This window comes from Ambystoma mexicanum, chromosome 10 (genome assembly GCF_040938575.1).
Source record: "Ambystoma mexicanum isolate Mex_15411 chromosome 10, UKY_AmexF1_1, whole genome shotgun sequence".
Taxonomy (NCBI): Eukaryota; Metazoa; Chordata; class Amphibia; order Caudata; family Ambystomatidae; genus Ambystoma; species Ambystoma mexicanum.
The window spans coordinates 297,979,775-298,002,493 of record NC_090932.1 but is presented as its reverse complement, the minus strand read 5'-3'; the positions used below and the strand labels follow the sequence as shown (position 1 = coordinate 298,002,493).

Here is a 22,719-nt window from a genome sequence, read left to right as displayed (position 1 = left end):
AATTATGAAAGCTCATACCTCTTCCTTTGAAAATCCAAAGTACCTGAAACAATTAATTCAATCATATAAAATGGAAGAACTAGAAACCTCTTGTCCTCCTTTGCAACAACCTGTCTGAAATGTTTCTGTACTTTGTCTCCTTTGTTCAATAATGCTCAATCTATTAGAATGGATTTGGAGCTGATCTCCTCTTATCCGACTCTCTACCTCTGCAGCTCTTCTAGTCAGCATGATTTGGTGTGGATGTTTCCGGTTAGCCACATTAAAATAAACTCTTCTCTGAAAGTAGCTATATACTGTACCTTGATTTTATATTGACATTGTTTGTGTTCCCTCCTCCCTTTTGTATCCATTCCCTCTCCATGCTATGCCTCCAGGATACCTCAAGATTATATTTTGCTAGAGGTTCCTTTTGCTGTTTCCACTTCAGGTCTTACTGTCAATTCCCTTACTTTTTCATCAGTCAATATGGATTGTATTTATTCTTAGTCTACATGTTATGTTGTTGAATATGACTTCATGGAAGGTTAAATGTTTACATTACCCTATTAAGAGACAGGGCACCATTCCAAGTATGCCAGTAAAATTCCAGTGGTTTCCGTGATGCTAGTGCCACCGAATCCAGCAACCCGTAGTGCCGGAACTAACAGGCAATTGCGGTTTGTCAGCTGCACGCATTCCGGCATTCCAGAAACAGTGACACTGGCATGCCGGAAACACTGTGGAAAAGGCCAAAAATCGGCAGCACCATCACCCATGGTGCCGGTGCCCCCATTTCTGGCATGACCATGCTGGACACAGCGGCACCGGAAGCAGCAACACCGCAACTACAGTGACCGGAAACACTGTGACCGGAAATAAAGTGATAGCCAGAACAGGAAACCGGCCAGTGGCCATCATTGAAATCACAATCCACTCCAATCCTCAGGGTCCAGTAGACATCCACCCCTCCCAACTCCGGAAACACAAACTTGACCATGGCATCTCAAATACCTGACACTCGGCAGAGCAAGCCGCGGTGCACAGAATCAGAGCTCCACATGCTCACAGACACCACCGTACAGCATGCTGTGAAGCTGTCTGCCACGGACCAGCGCTGCAGAACCCAGCAGAGTAAGAAGGAGATCTGTGATGAAAGTGGCACAAAAGGTGTTGGTGGTGGGGACAAACACAAACACAGTCAAAGACTGCGACAAATGGTGGGACGACCTCCGCCTGAGGGTGAGGAACCTCCTGTCTGCCCACCGCAGGCAATGCATGGCTACAGGTTGTGGACCCCCCACCCCAATTCGGCTCATGCCCTGGCAGGAGAAATGCAGCAGCATGCTGCACATAGGGGGCATAGAAGGAGTGGGTGCTGCATAGGCCGGAGCCGAGACAGCCATTGATGGCGGTGAGTACACGAAGCCCCAATATAAACAACACACCTGACTGCCAGTCAGCCTACCCCCTTGCCACTCTGGATTGGGCGTCCAACAGGCACCACACTGCCACTGCCTGCAACCATCCGCACACCCATACCCGGTGCAGCAGACCTATACAGCGTCCCTTGGCAATGCACAACCCCACACCCGTCCCATACACAAGTCCCACCCCCCCAGCCCCCTTGCCACTGTGGAGTGGGCGTCCACCATGCAACACACTGCCACTGGCTGCAACCATCCGCACACCCATACCGGGTGCAGCAGCCATGTACAGCGTCCCATGGCAATTCACAACACCACACCTAATCCATTCACAAGTCCCACCCCCCCCCCATTGGTGTGCCATGGCCATGTGCAATGTGCACTGAGCAGCCACCTATCACCATATCCACACCAAAGGTGGCCTGATAGACCATGGCACGCCAAGTGGGGATGGACACATGCCATACACACTTGTCCAAGTGCATTGTGGCCCAACCCAGTGCACAACACCACCCCCATCTCCTCTGGTACACATGGGCCAACACAATAGACCTGTCAGCCCAACAGAAAACACTCCCCGCCCTGCTCACCCTGCTCTCCCACCGTATCACCACAGCACTGAAATGGCAATTGCACAGTCTCCATCCCCCAAAACACAGCTAGCAGTAGCACTTCCTGCCCGCCCCAATATGTCAAAATGGTGCCAACCAAGTCAAATGCCCTGTCTCCCATGCCAGCCCCATTCCCAACCACATGACAAACCACCTCACTTAGTCAACTGCACACTGTGACACACCCACACCCTGCAGGCACACTCACACACACCTGAATAGACACCCAGGGCACTGGTGCGCCCATACACCCAGGCCTCCTGACAGTGATCAGTGTATGTAAACCATGATGAACACTGCACAGGCACCCTGCACTGCCAAGTAAAAATGGATGTCCCCAGACACAAAGCACCCTTGCATTGCGTACTACATTTGTGCCTGCCATGACACAACTGCCACCACAACACAACAATGCCAGCCCTCACCTGCATCCACACATGGCCATCCTCCCATGCAATGGCGAGGGCATGGGCCTTCCATGTTCCTGCCAGACCTATCACAAACCCCCCATTCACATAGTGGACCTGCAACTGGGTCAGCCATGAACATGTGCCCTGACCCTTAAGCTCCCCCCCCGTCAACACTCCCACCTTCACATCCCAAGACCCCACTCCTGGACAGATCTGCATCCCACTGTCCCTAGCAAATGCTACATCACCACGTCAGTAGTCCCAGTAGAGCTGTGTTGCATGTGCCAACATCCCACAACTTGCAGTTGAGGCCCTGCAACAGATGCATGGGTGCACCAAGCCATGTACCACAGCATGTCCCCTCAACATCACGCCATACGATCACCATATTGCATATACCAGGGCATTTGGAAGCCGCACTGGTCCCTAACATCATGCATTTCTTCCACCCTCAGGCACATGGGAGGGACACAAGGGGGGCACAGTCATTGGGGTGGGAAAGGCAATGCAGTCTGTGTCACATGGGATTGCTGCAGTACGTAACGAATGGCACAGATTACCCTATTTTATTGATTTACTATTGCGGAGGGGGTTGCCTCCGCATTCCATGCCCCATGTGACCCCCACCTTGCCCATTACCCTTATGCAGACACACGCATCTCCATAATTTTAAATGGGCGCCATGTTTGATTGCTTGGGCATGATGCACATCGGTTATCTCTCCCATTCGTATTTCTGTGGTCCTTCATTGTTCAGATTCCTGTGACATGTGTTTGTGCGCTTGTGACAGGCAAATCACCTAGCTTCATGCTCTGGGACACAATGCTGGTTGGGAGGGTGCTCTTATTTGTCTGACATGGCCGTGATGCAGGTAGTGGGGGATGTGGACATGCTGGGGTAGGTGCCATGGTAGTGATGCATTCCGGTACCTGTAGTGCATGTGATGTGCATGTTGATCTATGCACAAATTGTGATGGTATGGCCTTCCATTTACACATGCCCCACATGCAAAATATGGCCTCACGCTCATGTATGCTGTCTGTGTACATACTGTTGCCTAACGCACATGCACTGGTGACAGTGGACAACCCTCCCCCGCTTCCACAATGCACATGCTTTGTGTAGGTTCCTTCACTCACCCAACAGCCAGGTTCGCTCTCTGCTGTAGTGTGCCATGTAGCCTGGGGTTGTGGTGTTACGCAGCACCATGCAGTTGTGCGTGGATCCTGGAAACTGTGCACCGCAGTGTGTTATTGTGGAGTCTGCTTCACACTCAACCTGGACGTTCAGCGAGTGGTGCATTTTCCTGTTGCAGTTAACTACCTCATTGGCATGTCTGGCCACTAGCTCAATGTGCGTGCAGTCCAGCGCACCTAGTACATTGGGCATGCATGCCAGGGCATGAAAACGTACTTTGGTGACATTGACATGGGCCAGTGTTATGGGGAGGACAATTTGCTCAGCCACGTGACGGAGGAGGGCATCCAGGACCTGCACTAGCACCTTTGAGAAACCAGGATGGGTCATCCTGTGCAGATCTCCCACAGTGTGTTGATAGGTGCCAGTGGCCAGAAAATGCAGCACAGATACGACCTTCAGCAAGGGGGAAGGTGGTCCGGATGCCAATTAGGCTCCGGATGTCTTCCTGGATTAGATCAACTATGCTGTTCTCCTTGTCCAGGTGATATAGGGTGTGTATCTGTCTAAAGGTCAGGGTCCATGGTGTGGCCCTTATGCAGGGCATGGGTGGGTGCCTGCAGGGTGCTACCTGCTGCACATTGTGCATCTGCACGGCCATCCTCCTCCTCCTTCTCCTCCTGTGCCTCGGCTGCCTCCTCAGTCTGTCAGCCTCTTCAATATCCTGCTCATAAAGGTAGATCCCTCTATGCAGGGCTCCCAGCTCCATGGCTGCTGCTGCAACTGCCAGCATGGTTGTGTTGGAAGGTGGGAGGGGTGTCGGTGTGGTCCTTTTGCACATTCACCGTACATGTGGTGTGCAGCTGGGCTGATAATGGCTACCTCTGGCCTGTTGCTGCACACCTGAGACTGCTTTCCACCTGCTCCGCAATGCTGGTGTTTCTGGCGGGGCTTTCACAGTCACACTGGCATTTTGATCCAAGTGTTTCTGTGTCCACAGCAGTCGGAATTATGCCATTCTACTATCATACCGGTGTTTCCGGCATGGCCTTCGGGGGCTGTTGATGTTGGCGCTTAAGGTGTTACCGCCAACGGTAGCACTGTGGCCCATGTTAGCGGCAATGTAGTTTCCAGCATCGTGGATGTACTGTGCCGATGCGGAAACTGTGCCAGTAATCAGTGTTACCAGTACAACGTTTCCAGACCGGCACAGTTGTAATGAGGCCCAAAAAGTTATTTCTTATTTATATAGAACCAAACCGTCTATTGCCTGTATCCAAGAATCAAACTGCTGCCTCGACTATGGGTAGGTCAGGCCTTTACAAGTGCAGCACATGATAAGAAGAATGGAGTTATAACCCTTATTAACAACAATCTTAAATGCAAAGTTATCAAGTCTGATTCTGACAATTTGGGTAGGTGGCTCCTTATCATAACGTGTATTAATCTGTTGTATATACAATCCTCAATGTATATGGCCCTACCTTGCCTGATCCCACCTTTTGGTCCCTTTTGAAAGATTATCTGTTTCATGCCAATGTATGCAATCTAATTGGTTGTGGGGACTGTAATTAAATCATTGATCCCTTCCTTGACAGGAAATCCACTGTGTGTTTTAAGAATTCCAAGTTACATAAGCATTTTTTTTACTTTATTTATCAACTAGGCCTTATTGATGAGTGGTGCATAACTCACCCTTCAGGCTTAGAATGTACCTTTTATTCTAGTCCCCATAACTCTTTTTCTAGAATAGATCACATTCTTCTCTCCAAATCCATGTCTAGCCTCTTACTACATACCAGTACCAATTGTAATTCCCTATCTGACCATGCTCCTATACACATTAAACTCGACATTGCAGCAAACAATCATAATTCAAACAGATGGAGATTTAATACGGCCTTATTAAAGGATGATTTGTTTTCTCCATTTCTTACAAATTCACATAATAACTTCTTTACTGATAATTAAGAATTAAGTATAATAAAATCACCTCTGAATACTCTTGTGCTTCACTACTAAAATATAAAGCTAAAATATATACATTTTTCTAATAAAACAAGCAGATAATTTGCTTCTTACCTCAAGATTAAAAAGGAAAAAACAAGGGTAGGTGTCCTCAAGGATGCATTAGGCAATAGAAAATTCCTTGTTCCAGCCACTAACCGGTCCACTTGCCGGAGCGGCCGTACAAACGACTTACAGCGTTTAGCTGTTCCAGCTCTGCTGACCTCGAGTCATTATTGCCTTTTCAGGACTTCGCCTGATAAAAGCACTTTATTAGAAGCCATCAGAGCAATTTTTTAACACATGACTGTACAGATGATGGTCTTTTCTATCCTCAGCCCAAGACGCAGAGAAGAAATATTAAATAATCATCTATCACCAAACGTGTTTTATAACAACTTCCCACTGCTTGTAGCACCAGTGTCCTGAAGAAAGTTTGCAGGATATTACAAACTATGCTAACCAGAAAAACTCTTTCTGCTCGACCCCCGAACTCGAAACACACAATAGTGTTGACAGATGAAATGTGCTGTCACTGTGTGCAGCACATAAAATCACTTTTTAGTTACTAACCTGACTCCCTTAGAACCTAATGTCTCTGTGTTGTGAATGAAAACTTCAGTCATATATTTGTTGGTAATTGTCCTATAATATATTGTTTTTTTAATGCTTATTCAGAATAAACTTTGTTTTAACAGTACTCTAACTTATTAATTTGATCAGGAATGGCTGAGGAATATACACCTTAGCCCTCTGTAGGTTGTTAGCACTACCTGTGCGTTTAAGGGAGGGCTAGCCTTGACTCACCGTTTTTCTTTTTCTTTGTTAAACTGAAACTACCCTCAAGAGTCAGGCTCCCACAAACAAAAAAGAGAGTACCCACCCAATTCTGTTGATACTTATGAATTATTCTTCCATAAACGTGTGTGTGTTAACGGCTATGTTTCGACCATACTAGAATAAAAGGTAAATTCTAAGTCATCTGCTATATCACTGAAGAGGTTTCATTGTTAAATTGTTGTTGCAGGAATCTCAGTGGCTGCTGATTACCAGTTGTTTTTTATGAGAAAGCTCTGGATGAATGTCATTCCTGGAAAAGACCGAAAGGCTGACTGCATCTTCCACTATCATCAGGTTAGTAACATGTTCAGTCTGCGTGCATCACTGCTGAAAGGGAGAGCAGGGTCCTATAGCATTGTAACTGTTATGCTATGTTATTAAAATTTGTAACACTGCTACCCGTTTTGTGTTGAGGTTGCAGGTGGGAAGTTGCCAGAACTCTTCATGCATATAAGCTTTCTAGATGTGAAATGTAGGAGGCGCCCATGTGCCTTCTCCTCTCCAAAGTCCTTCCATTTACCAACCATCTCCAAAGTCCTTCCAAAAGCTCCTTCTCCAAACACCCACATTGCCAGACAGAGAGTGTGGGCTTACATTGTCTTGCATCCCCTTCCCTCTGGACTTCCTGTGAGAATTTGAACCTTTGTGACTAGATTGGTGAGGGGCCGGAATTGATGGGTTTTAGCTAGCAAGCCTAGGTGCATTGAGGGCCTGGTGTGCGGGACCAAACCTTCAAATGGAGCCTCAGCTATTTTGAGTTTCACTTGTGCCTCTGATGGTTTCTCCAGGGCTGCATAATCTGTAGTGATTCTACTGTGTTGTGAAGAATTTGGATGCCTAAGGTAAGTGGTTTCCTTTTCCCTGCTTCCCTTGAGCCTGCTCCATTCACAGAGCGCTTACAGCTGGCAGTGACACAGCTGGCTGTGAGTGAATTTGGTTTTGCTCCACCACCTCAGGCACGCAATGATCTTGGAGTGAAGTTTTGTTTGATTTATAGAGGGAGCTGCTGGGCTGCACAGTAGGTCTCCACACACTGTATATTATTTGTATTTCTGATTGCTCAAGTCCTGATACCCTACAGGGACAGTGTCATTATTTGTTACTTGCTTTCCTATCATTTCTAAGTTCCAGGTTCTTAAATGGACAGTGTCAGTGCCTTGTGACCTAATTGAGGGTGCCCACTGACTCTACCCTTCCAGGCAATGGGGGCTAAATGCGGCAGACCATGGGATCCCCTGTATACCTACTCCGGGTCCAACATCCACTAGATTGAGGAGGTATATGTCCCCACTAGAATTCCCAGAGTCAGAACCGGAGGGTATCTCTCCATAATAGCGAAACAATGCCAAATCCACATTTACTGCGAATTCCGCAGTAAAGAAAATGCTTAATCCCATTATACCGATCAAGGGGAGCAGGGGTTGTGGGGTGTGCCCCGCTCCCTTTGCATTGTAAAATGGCTTCAAGGGATGTCCCCCGTAGTCCCAAGGAGGAGATTGGGGCAGAACCACATAAATGTACGATCTATGTGATTACTGCACAGCTCTGTTTTCGCATTCAGAATAACCCTATGCAGGATTTAGGCCACTCAGTAATCACATAAATCCAAACTGGGGCTTTGTCACTCCTTTCATAGTCTGTGCCTTGAGGCTTGGCACTCTTCTGGGATCTGGTTCTGTGCTACCTCCGGCACCGGGCCTGGCTCTTCTCTGTGAGAGGTCAGTAATGCGAGGTGGACAACTGCTTGTAGTTTTCACAAGATCAGTAAAAGTTTGATAATGAAGCCTTGCTTGCCCTACTCTATCAGGGAATTCCCTACCTGGTCTAAAGACTAAATGTTCTAATGAAATGGGAAAGTCTTGAACCAGTCCTTATCAGTTCTTCTGATTGTTCAAAACAAAGGAAAAGTATTAAACCAGTTCTTGTAAGTTCCACGTCAAAACAAAAGTTCATCAAACAGAATCCACTGGTAACAATTCTCTGGCTTTGGTTGAAAAGATACCCTTCCAATTCCAGTCAGGAAAATAGCACCAATGTCAATCCTGGATATCTTCTTTCCAAGATTAATTTCCACAGCTCAAAGAACAGTTAAACAATTTCTTCTTCTACAACATTACAACTAGTTAGGACCTCTGCAGTACATTTGGTATCATTGTCAGGAGACTTCTGATTGGGTTGCTGCTTCCCTCTAAATAACCACCCTTCTACTTGTGTTACTATGAGATCAGTCATCTTTGTCCCACAATATGCTGCTACTCCAAACCACTTCAATGTGAAATTCACTGACAGTTGTATACACCACCACAGTTCAGGTACTTCTGCTTCAGTATTATAACTCAGAATTAGTAAGCATGTATTGACAAGATATTTCAACCATTACAGGTAGGCAAGGTACTCTTACTATACTCCAAGAAAAGGGCAGTCTATTTGCCTCTTCCTGTCTCACTGCTACAAGTACAACCTGTCTCCGCCCTAAGACTGACTTTCTCCCAGCTTCAGCAGTCTTTAGCTTTACTCATACCTTCTCTGCTCCAGCAATTACCCAGAAGCTGTAGTGCCGCTCCGTCAGCTTCAGGTCACTATGCCACACTTGTATCAGGGGCTACTGGACCATCAACAACTTCATTGACTAGGTGGATGAGTCTAGACAAGCTTTGCTCCACTATGGAAAGAGGTTGCCTTTTGGCTTGGGTAATGCTTGTTTTCCTCATCCACAGGGACGTCATTTCACCAAAATGCCAGGGGTACTAGAAGTAACATCACATGACTCTTAACCTCTGGTGACATCAAAGGAAGTGATGTCATTTGACCCCATCCTGAAGAGACATCACAGGAAGCAATGGGACACAAACTTTCACCCCTTGACAAAACAGGAAGTGGCATCACATTGCATTGTTTCTGAGTACACTACGAAACATATGGTTACGATATCACTGTAAAGTGATATACATTTCATACAAGAATGGATCACCATATTTATCGTTAATATCACCCAACCTGTGCTGGTACTCATTTATCAACCTCAGCAGGATGAAAGACTGAGTTGACCTTGCCGGGAGTCGAACATTGCAGCAGCCTGCACTCAACCCACTGAGCTATCTGACCGGCTATAGCTATCAGAAAACAGCCGCCCCAGAAACAAAGCCACATGCTGCTGGCCAAAGGCCAGAAGCCTCAATATAAAAAAAAAAGTTTTTTAAAGTGTATTTTCAGGGGTAGCAAGGGAGACCACAGGGGTAGCAAGGGAGACCTCGCGTAGCAAGGGAGGTCTCGGGGGTCAAGGTTGTGACCCTTGGCAAACCCCTGAATGACGTCCCTGCTCGTCCGTCTAATACTTCTGGTAATAAAGAATGGTTGTTCAGGTTGCTAAAAGGTTCAGTCTTCAAAGGGGAAACGTTTTTAGGTACAAGCAACCACTGTTTAAGGTAGTTCTGTAACCTTAAAGGACTGCAAGTAATTGTATTCCCAGACACTGTTACGAAGATGATTTTGGACTTCTCTCAGGAACATAATTGATCACGCACAACCTTTCTTTGATGATGGATTCACTTGTAACTTTAGTGAAAAGTCAATGTTAAGCTTTCGGAATGGTTTTCATAGGCGCTCTCTCTTCAGTTAAGAACATGTAACCACTCCGGTAACAAAAACAAATGTTCACCAATGGAAATAACATGCTTTACTTCTTACGCAAACGCTACGGTTTTCATTATTAGTACGCGTGCTACATTTTCATTGTCAGAAAGACTTTTATAACAACAAACAGCTTTTACTTGCTTCCAAGTATACGCAAATCACTAGATCTGGATACAGTTACCGGCAAGGCTTACTGAGTTAACCTGAATGCCGAGCTTCAATCACTGGCTCTAGGAACACTGCAGTTGAGGGCTGTTTCACTCTTCTGACTTCTTCAACTTCCAATACTACTTTGGTCACACTTGGGACCTACACTTTTCTGCAGCATAGGTGTCTCTGGTCTGGCCATGCTGCTTTGCAGTCTCATTCACTCCTCAATCCCTCATCTTGCTTTCTACTACGGGCCTCGGGCTTCAAGGGGGTCATGGCCCTGCAATCACAGCAACTTGGCGCACATGGGGAAGACTCCACTCTCAGCACATCTTCCTCGGTGCAGCCACGTCAAAGCAGGTTTTGAGAACAAAGGACCATCTCAGAACGTGCAGGTGAACTCTGCTGTCTCCACATTAGTTGCCCCTTCTGTGCTCCCACTTCCTTGTGAATTGCCATCCTTGTGTTTCTCCTCTTCTACTACTACTGCCAGCCTTCCAACTCCTGCTCCTTCCTCCTCTCCTCTCCTGCTGCAGCCTGTTATGGCTCACAGTTTTGGCAATTTACCTTCAGGTGTGAGCCATTAGTTAAAATGTTCTGCATTGGCTGTTAGGCCTAATTGCCTGACTACTGCAACAACATGCCTCTTCAGCCCTCTTCCTCGTCTCAGTCCCTCTACGATTCTGGGACATGTGGTTTACTTTATCAAAGTTAGGTTTTTCTACTTCTTTATTATATTTAAGGGTAGATTTAAGGTCCTTAGTAACGTTAACAGAGGGGGCTGAAGGTTTTAACCCTTCTAGCGGAAAATGAATCAGAGAAGGCAACAATTCCGCCATCCCTTGTAGTGTAACCTTGGAATTGAGGAGGGCATTTAATGTTAGAAACCAAAAGGATTCTTTCTTTGGGTATAATATGCTTTGATGTTACAACCTTAGGATTCACCTTAGGTTTAGGTTTAATAGGCGGTTGAGAGACATCAAAATCTCCCAGGATAGAGGGCCCAGGGTAGTGAGGAGATTCTGTGGGATGAGACATATTATTTTTCCTCTGACAGGGAGACTCTTACCACTGTGCCAGAGGAGGCACAGTGGTAAGAGTCTCCCTGTCAGAGGAAAAATAATATGTCTCATCCCACAGAATCTCCTCACTACCCTGGGCCCTCTATCCCCCCAGGTGATCCTCCTGCAGAACACCATCCCCAGGGTTGGGATCAGGAAGCATCTGCCTTCCCTTGGCCACCTGGGAGACTTTAGGCAGGGTTTTAGTGAGGGATCTGCAGGATTCTTCACATCTCCCATTGCCGTTAGCAATCCGTGTTTGCACAGGATCCTCTAGAGAATCTTAAGCCTCACCTTGAGCATCCACCCTGAGATCACCTCTAGTGTTGAGCCTGGCACTGTAAGCTGGAGATCACGCTCAGATTACAGCTTGCTTTGATTTTATATTTGATACAGATTCTAAATCTGACTATACTAGCCCACTTTTTTAGGGTACTGCAGAGGATGAGAATGTGTATCTGCCGTCCTTGTGTGTTAGTCAGCCTGATCCTGCCAAGTCATAGACCATACTATTGACCTTCAGGAGGCTAGTGGGCTGGACAAATTCCCTTGAATACACTCCTTTGACTTTCATGATATTCCTTCAAATGATATTTCATCCTTCAATGTAATCATGATATGAGGTATAGACTGCATATGACTGTCTGCACCGGTGGCTGCCTGAAAAGTTCACAAATGAACTGACATCATACTCATGCATTTAGTTGGCCTTACAGAAACCTGTCTTTTTCCTGTAAAATAAGTCCTACTTTTCCGCTCAGGTGTACACAAAGGTTGATAGGAAGCACAGACCAACACCTGCTGGATGTTTATTCCAGTCTACACACTTAAGCTATAGGGCCAGGTGGCCCAGGATTTTAATGATAGTTTAAATCCCAAGTATGTGTCCAAGAGGCTGAATTATGTCCTCTTTTGGCTGGATGGTGTTTGCCTTTGTTAGGCTGATTTGTATACACCTAACCCATCTACAATTAGGCCGCATACAGACACGCGTTATAAGATTTTGCAAGCACACCAAATACCAGAAGAAACCAATAAGCGTAGGTGGTTGTATTATATAACAAGGATGCTGCCAAAGCAAATCTTCATGTGGGATTTTGACAACCTGGATTGATGGGAAGATCCAGGGGATCTATAGTGGACACCCAGAGCCATTCCTAGATGCACACATTAGGATTTTCTGCAGACATACAAAATAAATTCATCACATTGCTCTTAAGGGCTAACACCTTGACCCAAAGCTTATGATGCTTTACCAAGGTTCAAGACATCCAGTGCTACTGAAAAGTCTTTGGATCATTCGACTCCTGATCCTCAGAAGCCATGTCCTATAAACCATTCTCTTTTTCACAGCAAAACCTCCAGAAGCATAATCAGCAGCAGTAGTTATCATAGCAGTTTTAGCCCTGCTCCACCAAACTTGCCTCGGTGTTATCCAGCCAAAAACCTCTTTACTCATGTGGACTGTAGATGAAACACCTTTGAGTATGTGAGGGACTGGTGTGAAGGCCAGAGTAGGATTCTGCAGTTCCTGCAACATTTTGGGGTGGATTAGCGTGGACCAGTGGGCCTTGAAGATTGATAGATTACTGCCTCCCATTTCAGGAACATCCACTGGGGTTCAGTTCATTGGTGCAGACCTGGGCCCTCAGGTTTGGCTTTTCCACCCCAAGAAGGTATGAATTCTGAGTTGTTTCAAAAATTCTTTCAGACTTATGTCCTTGTGCATCTATCTGTTGCCAGATGCAAGGCTGATAATGTGATCCCTACAATAGGCTCTAATGCCTCAGTGGCCCCAGTATTGGGGAGATACAGATGACTGGCTCACAATGCATGCTTGTGATCAGGGCCAGTGTTGTGGGCGTCCCAGTCCAATCTACTGAGCTGAGAGACATTTTACCAACTATGCCCTCAGTTGATGTTGGTGGTGGCCTCCTTCATGTTTTGTAAGGTAGCCCTTTTCCTAAACCTGATAAAGATATTTGAGACATTAAAGAGAAAAATATCCATGGCAATCTCTTGAAATGGAGGTAAAGCAGGCTCACTCTGTTGCCATTTGTCCAGTTTATTCAAGGAGAATGATTGTAGATTCACCCAAACAATACTGTGATGCATTACCCCAGCAATAGGGGTAGTGTGGTGGTTAAACCTTTATTTGCATGGAACCTTTATTGATTCGGTTCTGGGAACTCCATGAAGTTGTGTATTTCTCTCTTGTTGTTAAAGGGAACATCATGCAGATGCCCCCAGCAAACAGCAGATGATGGCATGGGTAGATGGATGGATAGATAAATAGGATAGATGGATGCACAGGTGGAATGATAGATGGATGGATGGATGGGCAGGTCGGTGGGTGGCTCGATGGATGATCAGAAGGATTGAATGAATGGATGGATGAGTGAGCTGATGGGCGGATGGATGGATAAGTGGGTGCATAGATGGATAAGTGGGTTGATGGATGGGTGGATTGGCAAATGGAGGTAGAGAAGGATGGGTGAATGTGCTGGTGGATGCATGGAGGGATGGATGAGTGGTGGTTGGATGGAAGGATGGATGGTTTGACAAATGGATGGATTGGTGGATGATGGATGGAGGGAGGGATGAGCAATAGTTTGGCGGATGGCTGGGTGGGCTGATGGATGCACAGATGGTTGGATGGATGGGTGGACCGATGGGTGGATGGATGAGCAAGATGGATGGGTGAACTGGCAAATGGGCCTACAGATGGATGGGTCGATGAGCTGGTGGATCCATGGATGGATGGAACGGCAGTGGATGATCATTGGCTGGAGGGATTGGCAAATGGATGGGTGGATGGATGGATGTGGTAAAGATGCGTATGGATTGGCAAATGGGTGGATGAATGGTTAGGCAGATGAGCAACTGTATGGATGGATTCGTTGCTCGATCAATCATTGTATGGGCAAATTAGCAGATGTATTGATGGACTGGCAAATGAAAAGATGGATGGAGGGATTGTTTGGTGGATGGATGAATGGGTTGACTGATGGAGCGGCATATGGATGGGTGGATCGATGGATGGTGAGCAGGTGGATGTCACACCGCGGCCGTGGAAACTCTGGGCAAGATGGAGGCGGTATTAAGCCTCTCTACAGGTCCGCTTGACGCTCTAGTCGTTTTGGGTTGGCAGGTATATTAGGAGGCCACGCCCCCTGCGACTCGCGTTGCAACTCGCATCCCTCGTAACTTACCTCCTCTTAGCCCTGTTTCTTCCCTGGTCTTCCCCTCTCGTGCAGGTCCTTTTTTTTCTCCTGTCCAGCTTCTTTTACGGTCTTCTCGTTCCTTCGGTCAGCCTCTCCGCGGCCGTTTGTTTCCCGACTAGACTACACTTCGATTGGGCTTTCCGGTGTCGGTTTCTTGATATTCTACCTTGGGGTCTAGTGGGCTCGATTACCCTTCCGCTGTGTTTACGGAGCGGTCACATTCTTTTCCGTGTTTCACCCACGTTCCATTCTCTCTCTCTCTCTCTCTCTCTCTCTCTCTCTCTCTCTCTCTCTCTCTCTCTCTCTCTCTCTCTCTCTATATCTCCCTCGCTCTCTTTCTCTCTGGCTTTCTCCGGTACTCTCTCGTGCTTGGTTTCTTCATCTTATCGTTTCCACCAGATTTCTCTGTGTGGCTATCCCTACTTATTTAGCCTCCTGCAATCTTACCTGTTTTCCTTCTGTTTGGGACAGTTCCTTATTTTCAAGTGTGCAGCCGATTCCCCATACTCATACAGAGCATTGCTTGGAGCGAACCCTTATCCAGGAGGATCAGTCCTTTATTTGACTTTTCTGTGTTCTGGATACAAGACTATACCAGCCTCTCCAATCTTCACATCGGATCGGCCAATACCATCTGCCAATATACAGGGTTTTTTCTGCCAAATCTGGCTTTTTCCCTGTTTGAAGGGACGGACTCCCCTGGGTTCACCTGACTGCCAGATCCATAGGCGGGCAAGGTGGCCTCGGGGGGAGACCGTCCCTATCTCTTCGAACGCAAGAAGGGAAGAAGGACTATCAAGTCAAGTGACGAAGGAGAGAATCCCACGAAGGAAAGAAGAAGGAGACCGAGGACATCAAACCCCACTGAAGACCGAGGTGAGGAGTCTCAGGGGGAAGGAACTTCCGCATACTCTGACAGATTGCAACGCCACCCAACCGGCATGGCCTCCTTGGAACAATACCAGGAGATGGTGACTGCTATACAGGGCCTACAGGCCGAGGTTCAGAATCTCCGAACCGAGAACATTAACCTACGCCAACAAGTAGCGGCACGAGAAGATTCCCGAGGCGATCTACCTTCCCTGACCTTTTCTTTTGGGAAGTATGATGGCAATCCGAAACTCCTAAAGGAATTCCTGAACGCCTGTATGATTTATTTCACGTTTCGACCAAGGGCATATGAACTAGATAGAGCTAAGGTTGGGTTTCTTGTTTCCAACCTTGCTGGCAACGCATTGGCTTGGGCAACTCCGCTGATAGCACACTCAGATCCTGCCATAACCGATTACTCTCAGTTCACTCAATTGATGCGTTCTAGATTTGAGAGACCAGAAGTCCAATATTCTTCCTATGAAGCCCTTCTAGATCTCCGTCAAGGCAATCAAGATGTACAGACTTATGCCTCTACATTTACCAAATTGGCCACAGACTCAGGATGGCCAGATTCGGCACAACAGACCCTTTTTCGTCGAGGCTTACATGATGAGCTTAAGGATGAGCTAGCCAGGATGGCGCGTCCTACTTCCTTTCAAGAGTTGGTTACGTTGTCCCTGCAATTGGAGTACAGACTGCAGGAACGGAAGTTAGAAAGAAGGAGGTTCAGACTTCATCCCTCAGGAGGGATTCCCACTGCAAGTTCTTCAAACCGACCACAACCGGAAGAGCCTATGCAGATAGGGACAACCCGAGGTCCTTTGACCCCCGAGGAACGCAAGAGACGCCGAGACCTGGGTCTCTGCATGTACTGCGGATCTTCGAAACATTTACTTCGGAATTGTCCAGAAGTACCCCCGAGACGCTCGGGAAACGCGCCTCCCCGGTCTTGAGCAGGGAAAGGAACCGGGCAGAATCGCCGAATCCCTGCAATTCCACCCACCAGGATCCTTCTGCTGATTCTCATAGCCTTATGGTGTTTACTGTGCGCCTTACATTTGAATCCTCTCCATCTGTAGAAGTCTTAGCAATGCTGGATTGTGGTGCGGCCGGAAACTTCATTGATATCCAGTGGGCTCAAGAACAAGGCATACCCCTGCGTCAGAAGGCCTGCCCTTTGCCGGTAGAAGGGGTAGATGGAGCACCCCTTTCTTCCGGTCCCATTATTAAGGAGACAGTCCCGGCTAACATGTCCTTGTCTCAGCACCAAGAACAGATCATCTTTGATGTTATTAGAGCAGCTCATTTCCCAGTCATCCTGGGCATTCCCTGGCTACGTAAACATAATCCCAGGATTGATTGGTCTGCTAATACCCTCTGTTTTTTATCACAGTACTGCTCGAAGGAATGCCTACCGCAAGCCCCTCCTTTCATGAGGAAGGGGGTAGCACTCTCGACTTCCACGGCAGTGGTCCAAACGATTCCGCCGTGTTATCAAGAGTATGCCGAAATCTTCGAAGACAGACTACCCCGTACTTTACCTCCACATCGCCCTGAAGACTGCAATATCGATCTAAAGCCTGAGACATCTGTTCCTTTCGGTCGTATGTACCCTATGTCACTTCCGGAAAGAAGAGCTTTGAAGGAGTACTTGGATGCCAATCTTCAAAACGGTTTAATTCAAGAATCCCATTCTCCGGCAGGGGCCTCAATGTTCTTCATCCCTAAGAAGGGTACCACGGAATTGAGACCGTGTATAGACTACCGTGGGTTGAACAGCCTGACTATCCGGGACAGGTACCCTATGCCCCTCATAAAGGAGGTACTTGAAGCAGTGGAAGGAGCCTCAATCTTTACCAAATTAGACCTTCGAGGAGCCTATCATTTGTTGAGAATAAGGGAGGGAGATGAGTGGAAAACGGCATTTAGAACTCCTCTGGGACACTTTGAGTATAGGGTAATGCCCTTTGGACTTGTGAATGCTCCTGCCGTGTTCCAACGTTTTGTAGACAAGATCTTCTCGGATATGTTATATACCACAGTGGTGGTCTATTTAGACGATATTCTGATCTTCTCTTCCTCCCTCTCTGAACATCGCAGGCATGTCAAGCAAGTCCTTCAAAGGTTGAGAGAACATCAACTACTGGTTAAACCCGAGAAATGTGTTTTTGAAGCCTCCTCAGTATCCTATTTAGGGTTTATTCTTTCTAAGGAGGGGGTGCAGATGGATCCTGAGAAGGTGAAAGCAGTTCTTCAATGGCCCACTCCAAGAAATCCCAAGGATATACAGAGATTTCTGGGACTCTCTAACTTTTACAGAAGATTTATTCCTAGCTTCTCTGAGATTGTTTTACCAATCACCCGTTTGCTTAAGAAAGGTCAGAAGTTCGAATGGGATAAGGGGGCAGATCAGGCCTTTCAACTAGTTAAGAGGACATTCACCACCGCTCCCATCCTAGGGCAACCTAATCAGTCTCTTCCTTTTGTGGTGGAGACGGATGCTTCCGGAGGTGCCATTGGAGCTGCTCTTCTACAATCAGACAAGGATGGAGCAGAACATCCGGTAGCATATTATTCCAGAACTCTTACACCTAGTGAGAGGAACTACTCTGTATTGGAACGGGAATTACTGGCGATTCGTCGGGCGTGCATTGAATGGAGGCATTTACTGCAGGGGGCTGCCCATCCTTTTCTGGTTCGCACAGACCACCGGAATCTTAAGGTTTTGCAACAGATGGAATGTCGCAATTCTCGTCACGCCCGATGGGCGTATTTTTTTTCCCAGTTCGACTTTGAGATAACCTACCTTCCAGGAAAGGAGAATGCCCTAGCGGATGCTCTGTCCCGCAGTCTGGAGCCCGAAGACAATCAGGGCCTGGGTGAGATACTCTCTGGTAAGAGAATTCTAGGAATGGTCAACTCCTTCATACAAGAAGTAGAGCGCTCTACCAGTCTCTCTGAAGTCTCTCCAGACCATATACCCCTCATGGAAAGGAGAGGGAAGCTATACTTTCATCGAGGATCACTGTATTTACCATCTGAGAAACTCCAGACGCAAGCCTTGTTCTGGTGCCATGACCTTCCGTCGGCAGGACATAAGGGCCATGGGGCAACACTACATCTGATTTCCAGATATTTCTGGTGGCCGACTATGGACCAGGACGTCAGAACGTATGTAATGGCTTGTCCGGTATGTGCGGCTAATAAACCCGTTACTCATCGACCCATGGGCCTGCTCCAACAAGAACCTCTACCATCACAACCCTGGGAACACATTTCCACTGATTTCATCGTGGATCTCCCTCTCTCTATGGGATCCACAGCAATCATGGTTACAGTGGATACATTGAGCAAGATGGCTCATTTCTCTCCCTTGTCTGGCCTGCCTTCTGCACCCGAAGCAGCCGAAGTATTCCTGAGAGAAATAGTGAGATTGCATGGTCTACCTCGGACCATTGTTTCCGATAGAGGGTCCCAATTCACCTCCCGATTCTGGTCAGCTTTATGTAGTGCTTTGGGTATAAATAGAGCCTTATCCTCGGGTTATCACCCCCAAAGCAACGGACAAACAGAACGCCTAAATTCCACTCTCGAACAATATCTCCGTTGTTTTTGTCATCAGGAACAAGATAAGTGGAAGTCCTTTCTAACTTTGGCAGAATTCACTTACAACAACACCAAACATTCGGCAACTGGCTTCAGCCCCTTCTACTTCACCTACGGATATCATCCGAGACATATACCTCTCTTTGGGGTTCCTCCAACTTCAGTCCCTTCGGTAGATCAGCGCCTGTTTGATCTTCGTTCCATCCAGAAGGAGGCTGCTCAGAAACTAGAAGCAAGTAGGATTCAATACAAGAAGTATGCCGATAAGAAGAGATCTCCTAACCCCAAATGGGAAGTGGGTACTAAGGTCTGGTTGTCAACCAAATATCTCCCACGTTGGGTCCATCCTGGTAAATTCTCAGCCCGCTTTATAGGCCCATTTCCCATCTTATCTCAAGTAAACCCGGTGGCCTTTCGATTACGACTGCCATCCAGTCTGAAAAGGATACACCCTGTCTTTCATACCTCCCTCCCGAAGACCTTTCACCCAGATCCCATGGGCCGTCGTATACCCTCCTCCTCTATACTCCAAGATCCCGAACCGGAAGAATATGAGGTGGAGAGGCTGGTTGATTCACGTTACAGGCATGGAACTGTACAATATTTGGTCCAGTGGAAGGGATATTCTGTTGCAGAACGATCTTGGGAGCCCAGATGTCATATCCAAGCCCCACGACTTTTAAGACAGTTCCATCGCCTACATCCGGGAAAACCCGGGGGAGAGTCGATGAAGAGAGGGCATACTGTCACACCGCGGCCGTGGAAACTCTGGGCAAGATGGAGGCGGTATTAAGCCTCTCTACAGGTCCGCTTGACGCTCTAGTCGTTTTGGGCTGGCAGGTATATTAGGAGGCCACGCCCCCTGCGACTCGCGTTGCAACTCGCATTCGTCGGTCTTTGGACTTTCGCTTTGCTGCAGTGCCCCACTTCCGAGTTTTCCCTCGTAACTTACCTCCTCTTAGCCCTGTTTCTTCCCTGGTCTTCCCCTCTCGTGCAGGTCCTTTTTTTTCTCCTGTCCAGCTTCTTTTACGGTCTTCTCGTTCCTTCAGTCAGCCTCTGCGCGGCCGTTTGTTTCCCGAATAGACTACACTTCGATTGGGCTTTCCGGTGTCGGTTTCTTGATATTCTACCTTGGGGTCTAGTGGGCTCGATTACCCTTCCGCTGTGTTTACGGAGCGGTCACATTCTTTTCCGTGTTTCACCCACGTTCCATTCTCTCTCTCTCTCTCTCTCTCTCTCTCTCTCTCTCTCTCTCTCTCTCTCTCTCTCTCTCTCTCTCTCGCTCTCTTTCTCTCTGGCTTTCTCCGGTACTCTCTCGTGCTTGGTTTCTTCATCTTATTGTTTCCTCCAGATTTCTCTGTGTGACTATCCCTAATTATTTAGCCTCCTGCAATCTTACCTGTTTTCCTTCTGTTTGGGACAGTTCCTTATTTTCAAGTGTGCAGCCGATTCCCCATACACATACAGAGCATTGCTTGGAGCGAACCCTTATACAGGAGGATCAGTCCTTTATTTGACTTTTCTGTGTTCTGGATACAAGACTATACCAGCCTCTCCAATCTTCACATCGGATCGGCCAATACCATCTGCCAATATACAGGGTTTTTTCTGACAAATCTGGCTTCTTCCCTGTCTGAAGGGACGGACTCCCCTGGGTTCACCTGACTGCCAGATCCATAGGCGGGCAAGGTGGCCTCGGGGGGAGACCGTCCCTATCTCTTCGAACGCAAGAAGGGAAGAAGGACTATCAAGTCAAGTGACGAAGGAGAGAATCCCACGAAGGAAAGAAGAAGGAGACCGAGGACATCAAACCCCACTGAAGACCCAGGTGAGGAGTCTCAGGGGGAAGGAACTTCCGCATACTCTGACAGTGTATGAACGGATGCATGGCCAGAGGGAAAGATGAATGGGTGGCTGGCCAGAACAAGGGTTGGAAGGATTGCCAGAGGTATTGGTGGATGTATGGCCGGAAGGGTGGGTAGGTGGTGGATGGATAGATGGCCAGAGGCAGGGAGGGAGAGAGGGATTGATTTCTATAGGGACGGAGGGTGAAATGGATGAATGGATGACCAGATCGTGGATAGGGAATGAGGAAGTGAGAGGGGTGGAGGGATGAATGGATTGATGATGGGTGTCTAGGCAGATGGATGGATTGATGAGTGGATGGATGGGCTAGCAGACAGATGGATGCATGGGCAGATGGATGGCTGGATGGGTAAATAGATGGATGGGTGGGTGGATGTGTGAGTGGATGGACATATGGGTGGGTGGGTTGTAATGGTGGGTGGGTGGATGGATCGATTGACAGACAGGGAGATTGATGGGTAGGCAGATAGATAGATGGATGTCTAGGGTGACTGATGGATGGCTAGAGAGGCAGCTTGATCGTTAGATTGATGGATAGTTGTGAAGTGGTGATAGGTGAGTTAAGATGAAATGAAAAGATGGATGGGGGATTGTTTGGGGAATGGATGAATGGGCTGAGTGATGGAGCAGCAGATGGGTGGGTGGATCGATGGATGATGAGCAGGTGGATGAATGGGTGCATGGCAGAGGGAGGGATGAATGGGTGGCTGGCCAGAACAAGGATTGGAAGGATGGCCAGAGGTATTGGTGGATGCATGGGCGGGTGGATGCATGTGCGGGTGGATGGACAGATGGGCAGGTGGCAAGACAGATGGGTGGGTTGGAATGGTGGGTGGCTGGATGGATGGATGGATGGATGGATGGATGGATGGATGGACAGGGAGATAGACAGGTAGGCAGGTAAATAGATGGATGTGTAGGGTGACTGATGGATGGCTAGATAGGCAGCTGGATAGTTAGATTGATGGCTAGTTGTGAAGTGGTGATGGGTGAGTTAAGGATTCATTTAAAATAGAATTAATAATTTTTTTATTGGGCAAATACTTCTTTTAGACTCAGTATTTGTACCGTCACGTTGCCATTGACAATGCCTGTAGTTGTCAGTTTGTTTATTAATATCAGCAATAACTAGTTAAAACGCGTGTGTGTGTGTGTGTGTGTTTTTATCGAGGAAGTATTGTATGGCCTGTGTGTGCATTAAGTTGACACATTTGCTTGGAGTCTCATGCTTAGAATTAAGTGCAGATTATTTAGTTTTTTCCTTGTTCTTTTGTATATGGTTTTGTTGGTGTACATATCTTATTTCGATATGAAACAAATATATATGGTTTATAGACCAGATCGTGGAAGGGGATGGACTTTTATCATATATAGATATAGGGCCTCATTACACGGTAGCGGTAAGGGTTAACGGTCACCAGTAAGGGTACCGTGACCGTTAACCCTTACCGCCTTATTACGAGGTCCCTTTGCGGGTTGGTACTTTAACGCCTGCTTTTAGCAGGCGTTAAAAAACGAACCCGCAAAGGGACTTTGGTGCTAATTACGGTACCGCAATATGGGGGCAAAAATGGGAATAGGGAAGGGCCTTGGTGAATGGGGAATTACCGCCCCCGCTCACCTTGGAGTAGGGCGGTAATTCCGCCATCCACCAAGGCGGACACTGTAAAATACCGGCGGCAACCATGGCGCTAATGGCGCCATGGTTACCGCCTACCATGCAATGAGGCCCATAGTATTGGTTACTATTTTAAGCAAGGAAGACACTTGATTTTTTTATTTTGATGCTTTTTACTTGTCAGTGTGTGGATTGTTGAAGTAACATTAATGAAACTGTGAAGTTATTGATTTACTTAGGTTTGTTATGAGAAGATTGAGAAATGATGTGTTTTACA

General features: G+C 47.2%; 1 protein-coding gene across 1 annotated transcript in view; it reads left to right on the top strand.

The window, feature by feature from the left end:
• Positions 1–22,719, top strand: part of MYO7B (myosin VIIB) — a 1,466,289-nt gene that overhangs the window by 1,326,070 nt on the left and 117,500 nt on the right. The window contains exon 43 of the mRNA XM_069617875.1: positions 6,599–6,705. Coding sequence (XP_069473976.1) covers positions 6,599–6,705 — 107 coding nt within the window. The remainder of the gene's footprint in view (positions 1–6,598; positions 6,706–22,719) is intronic.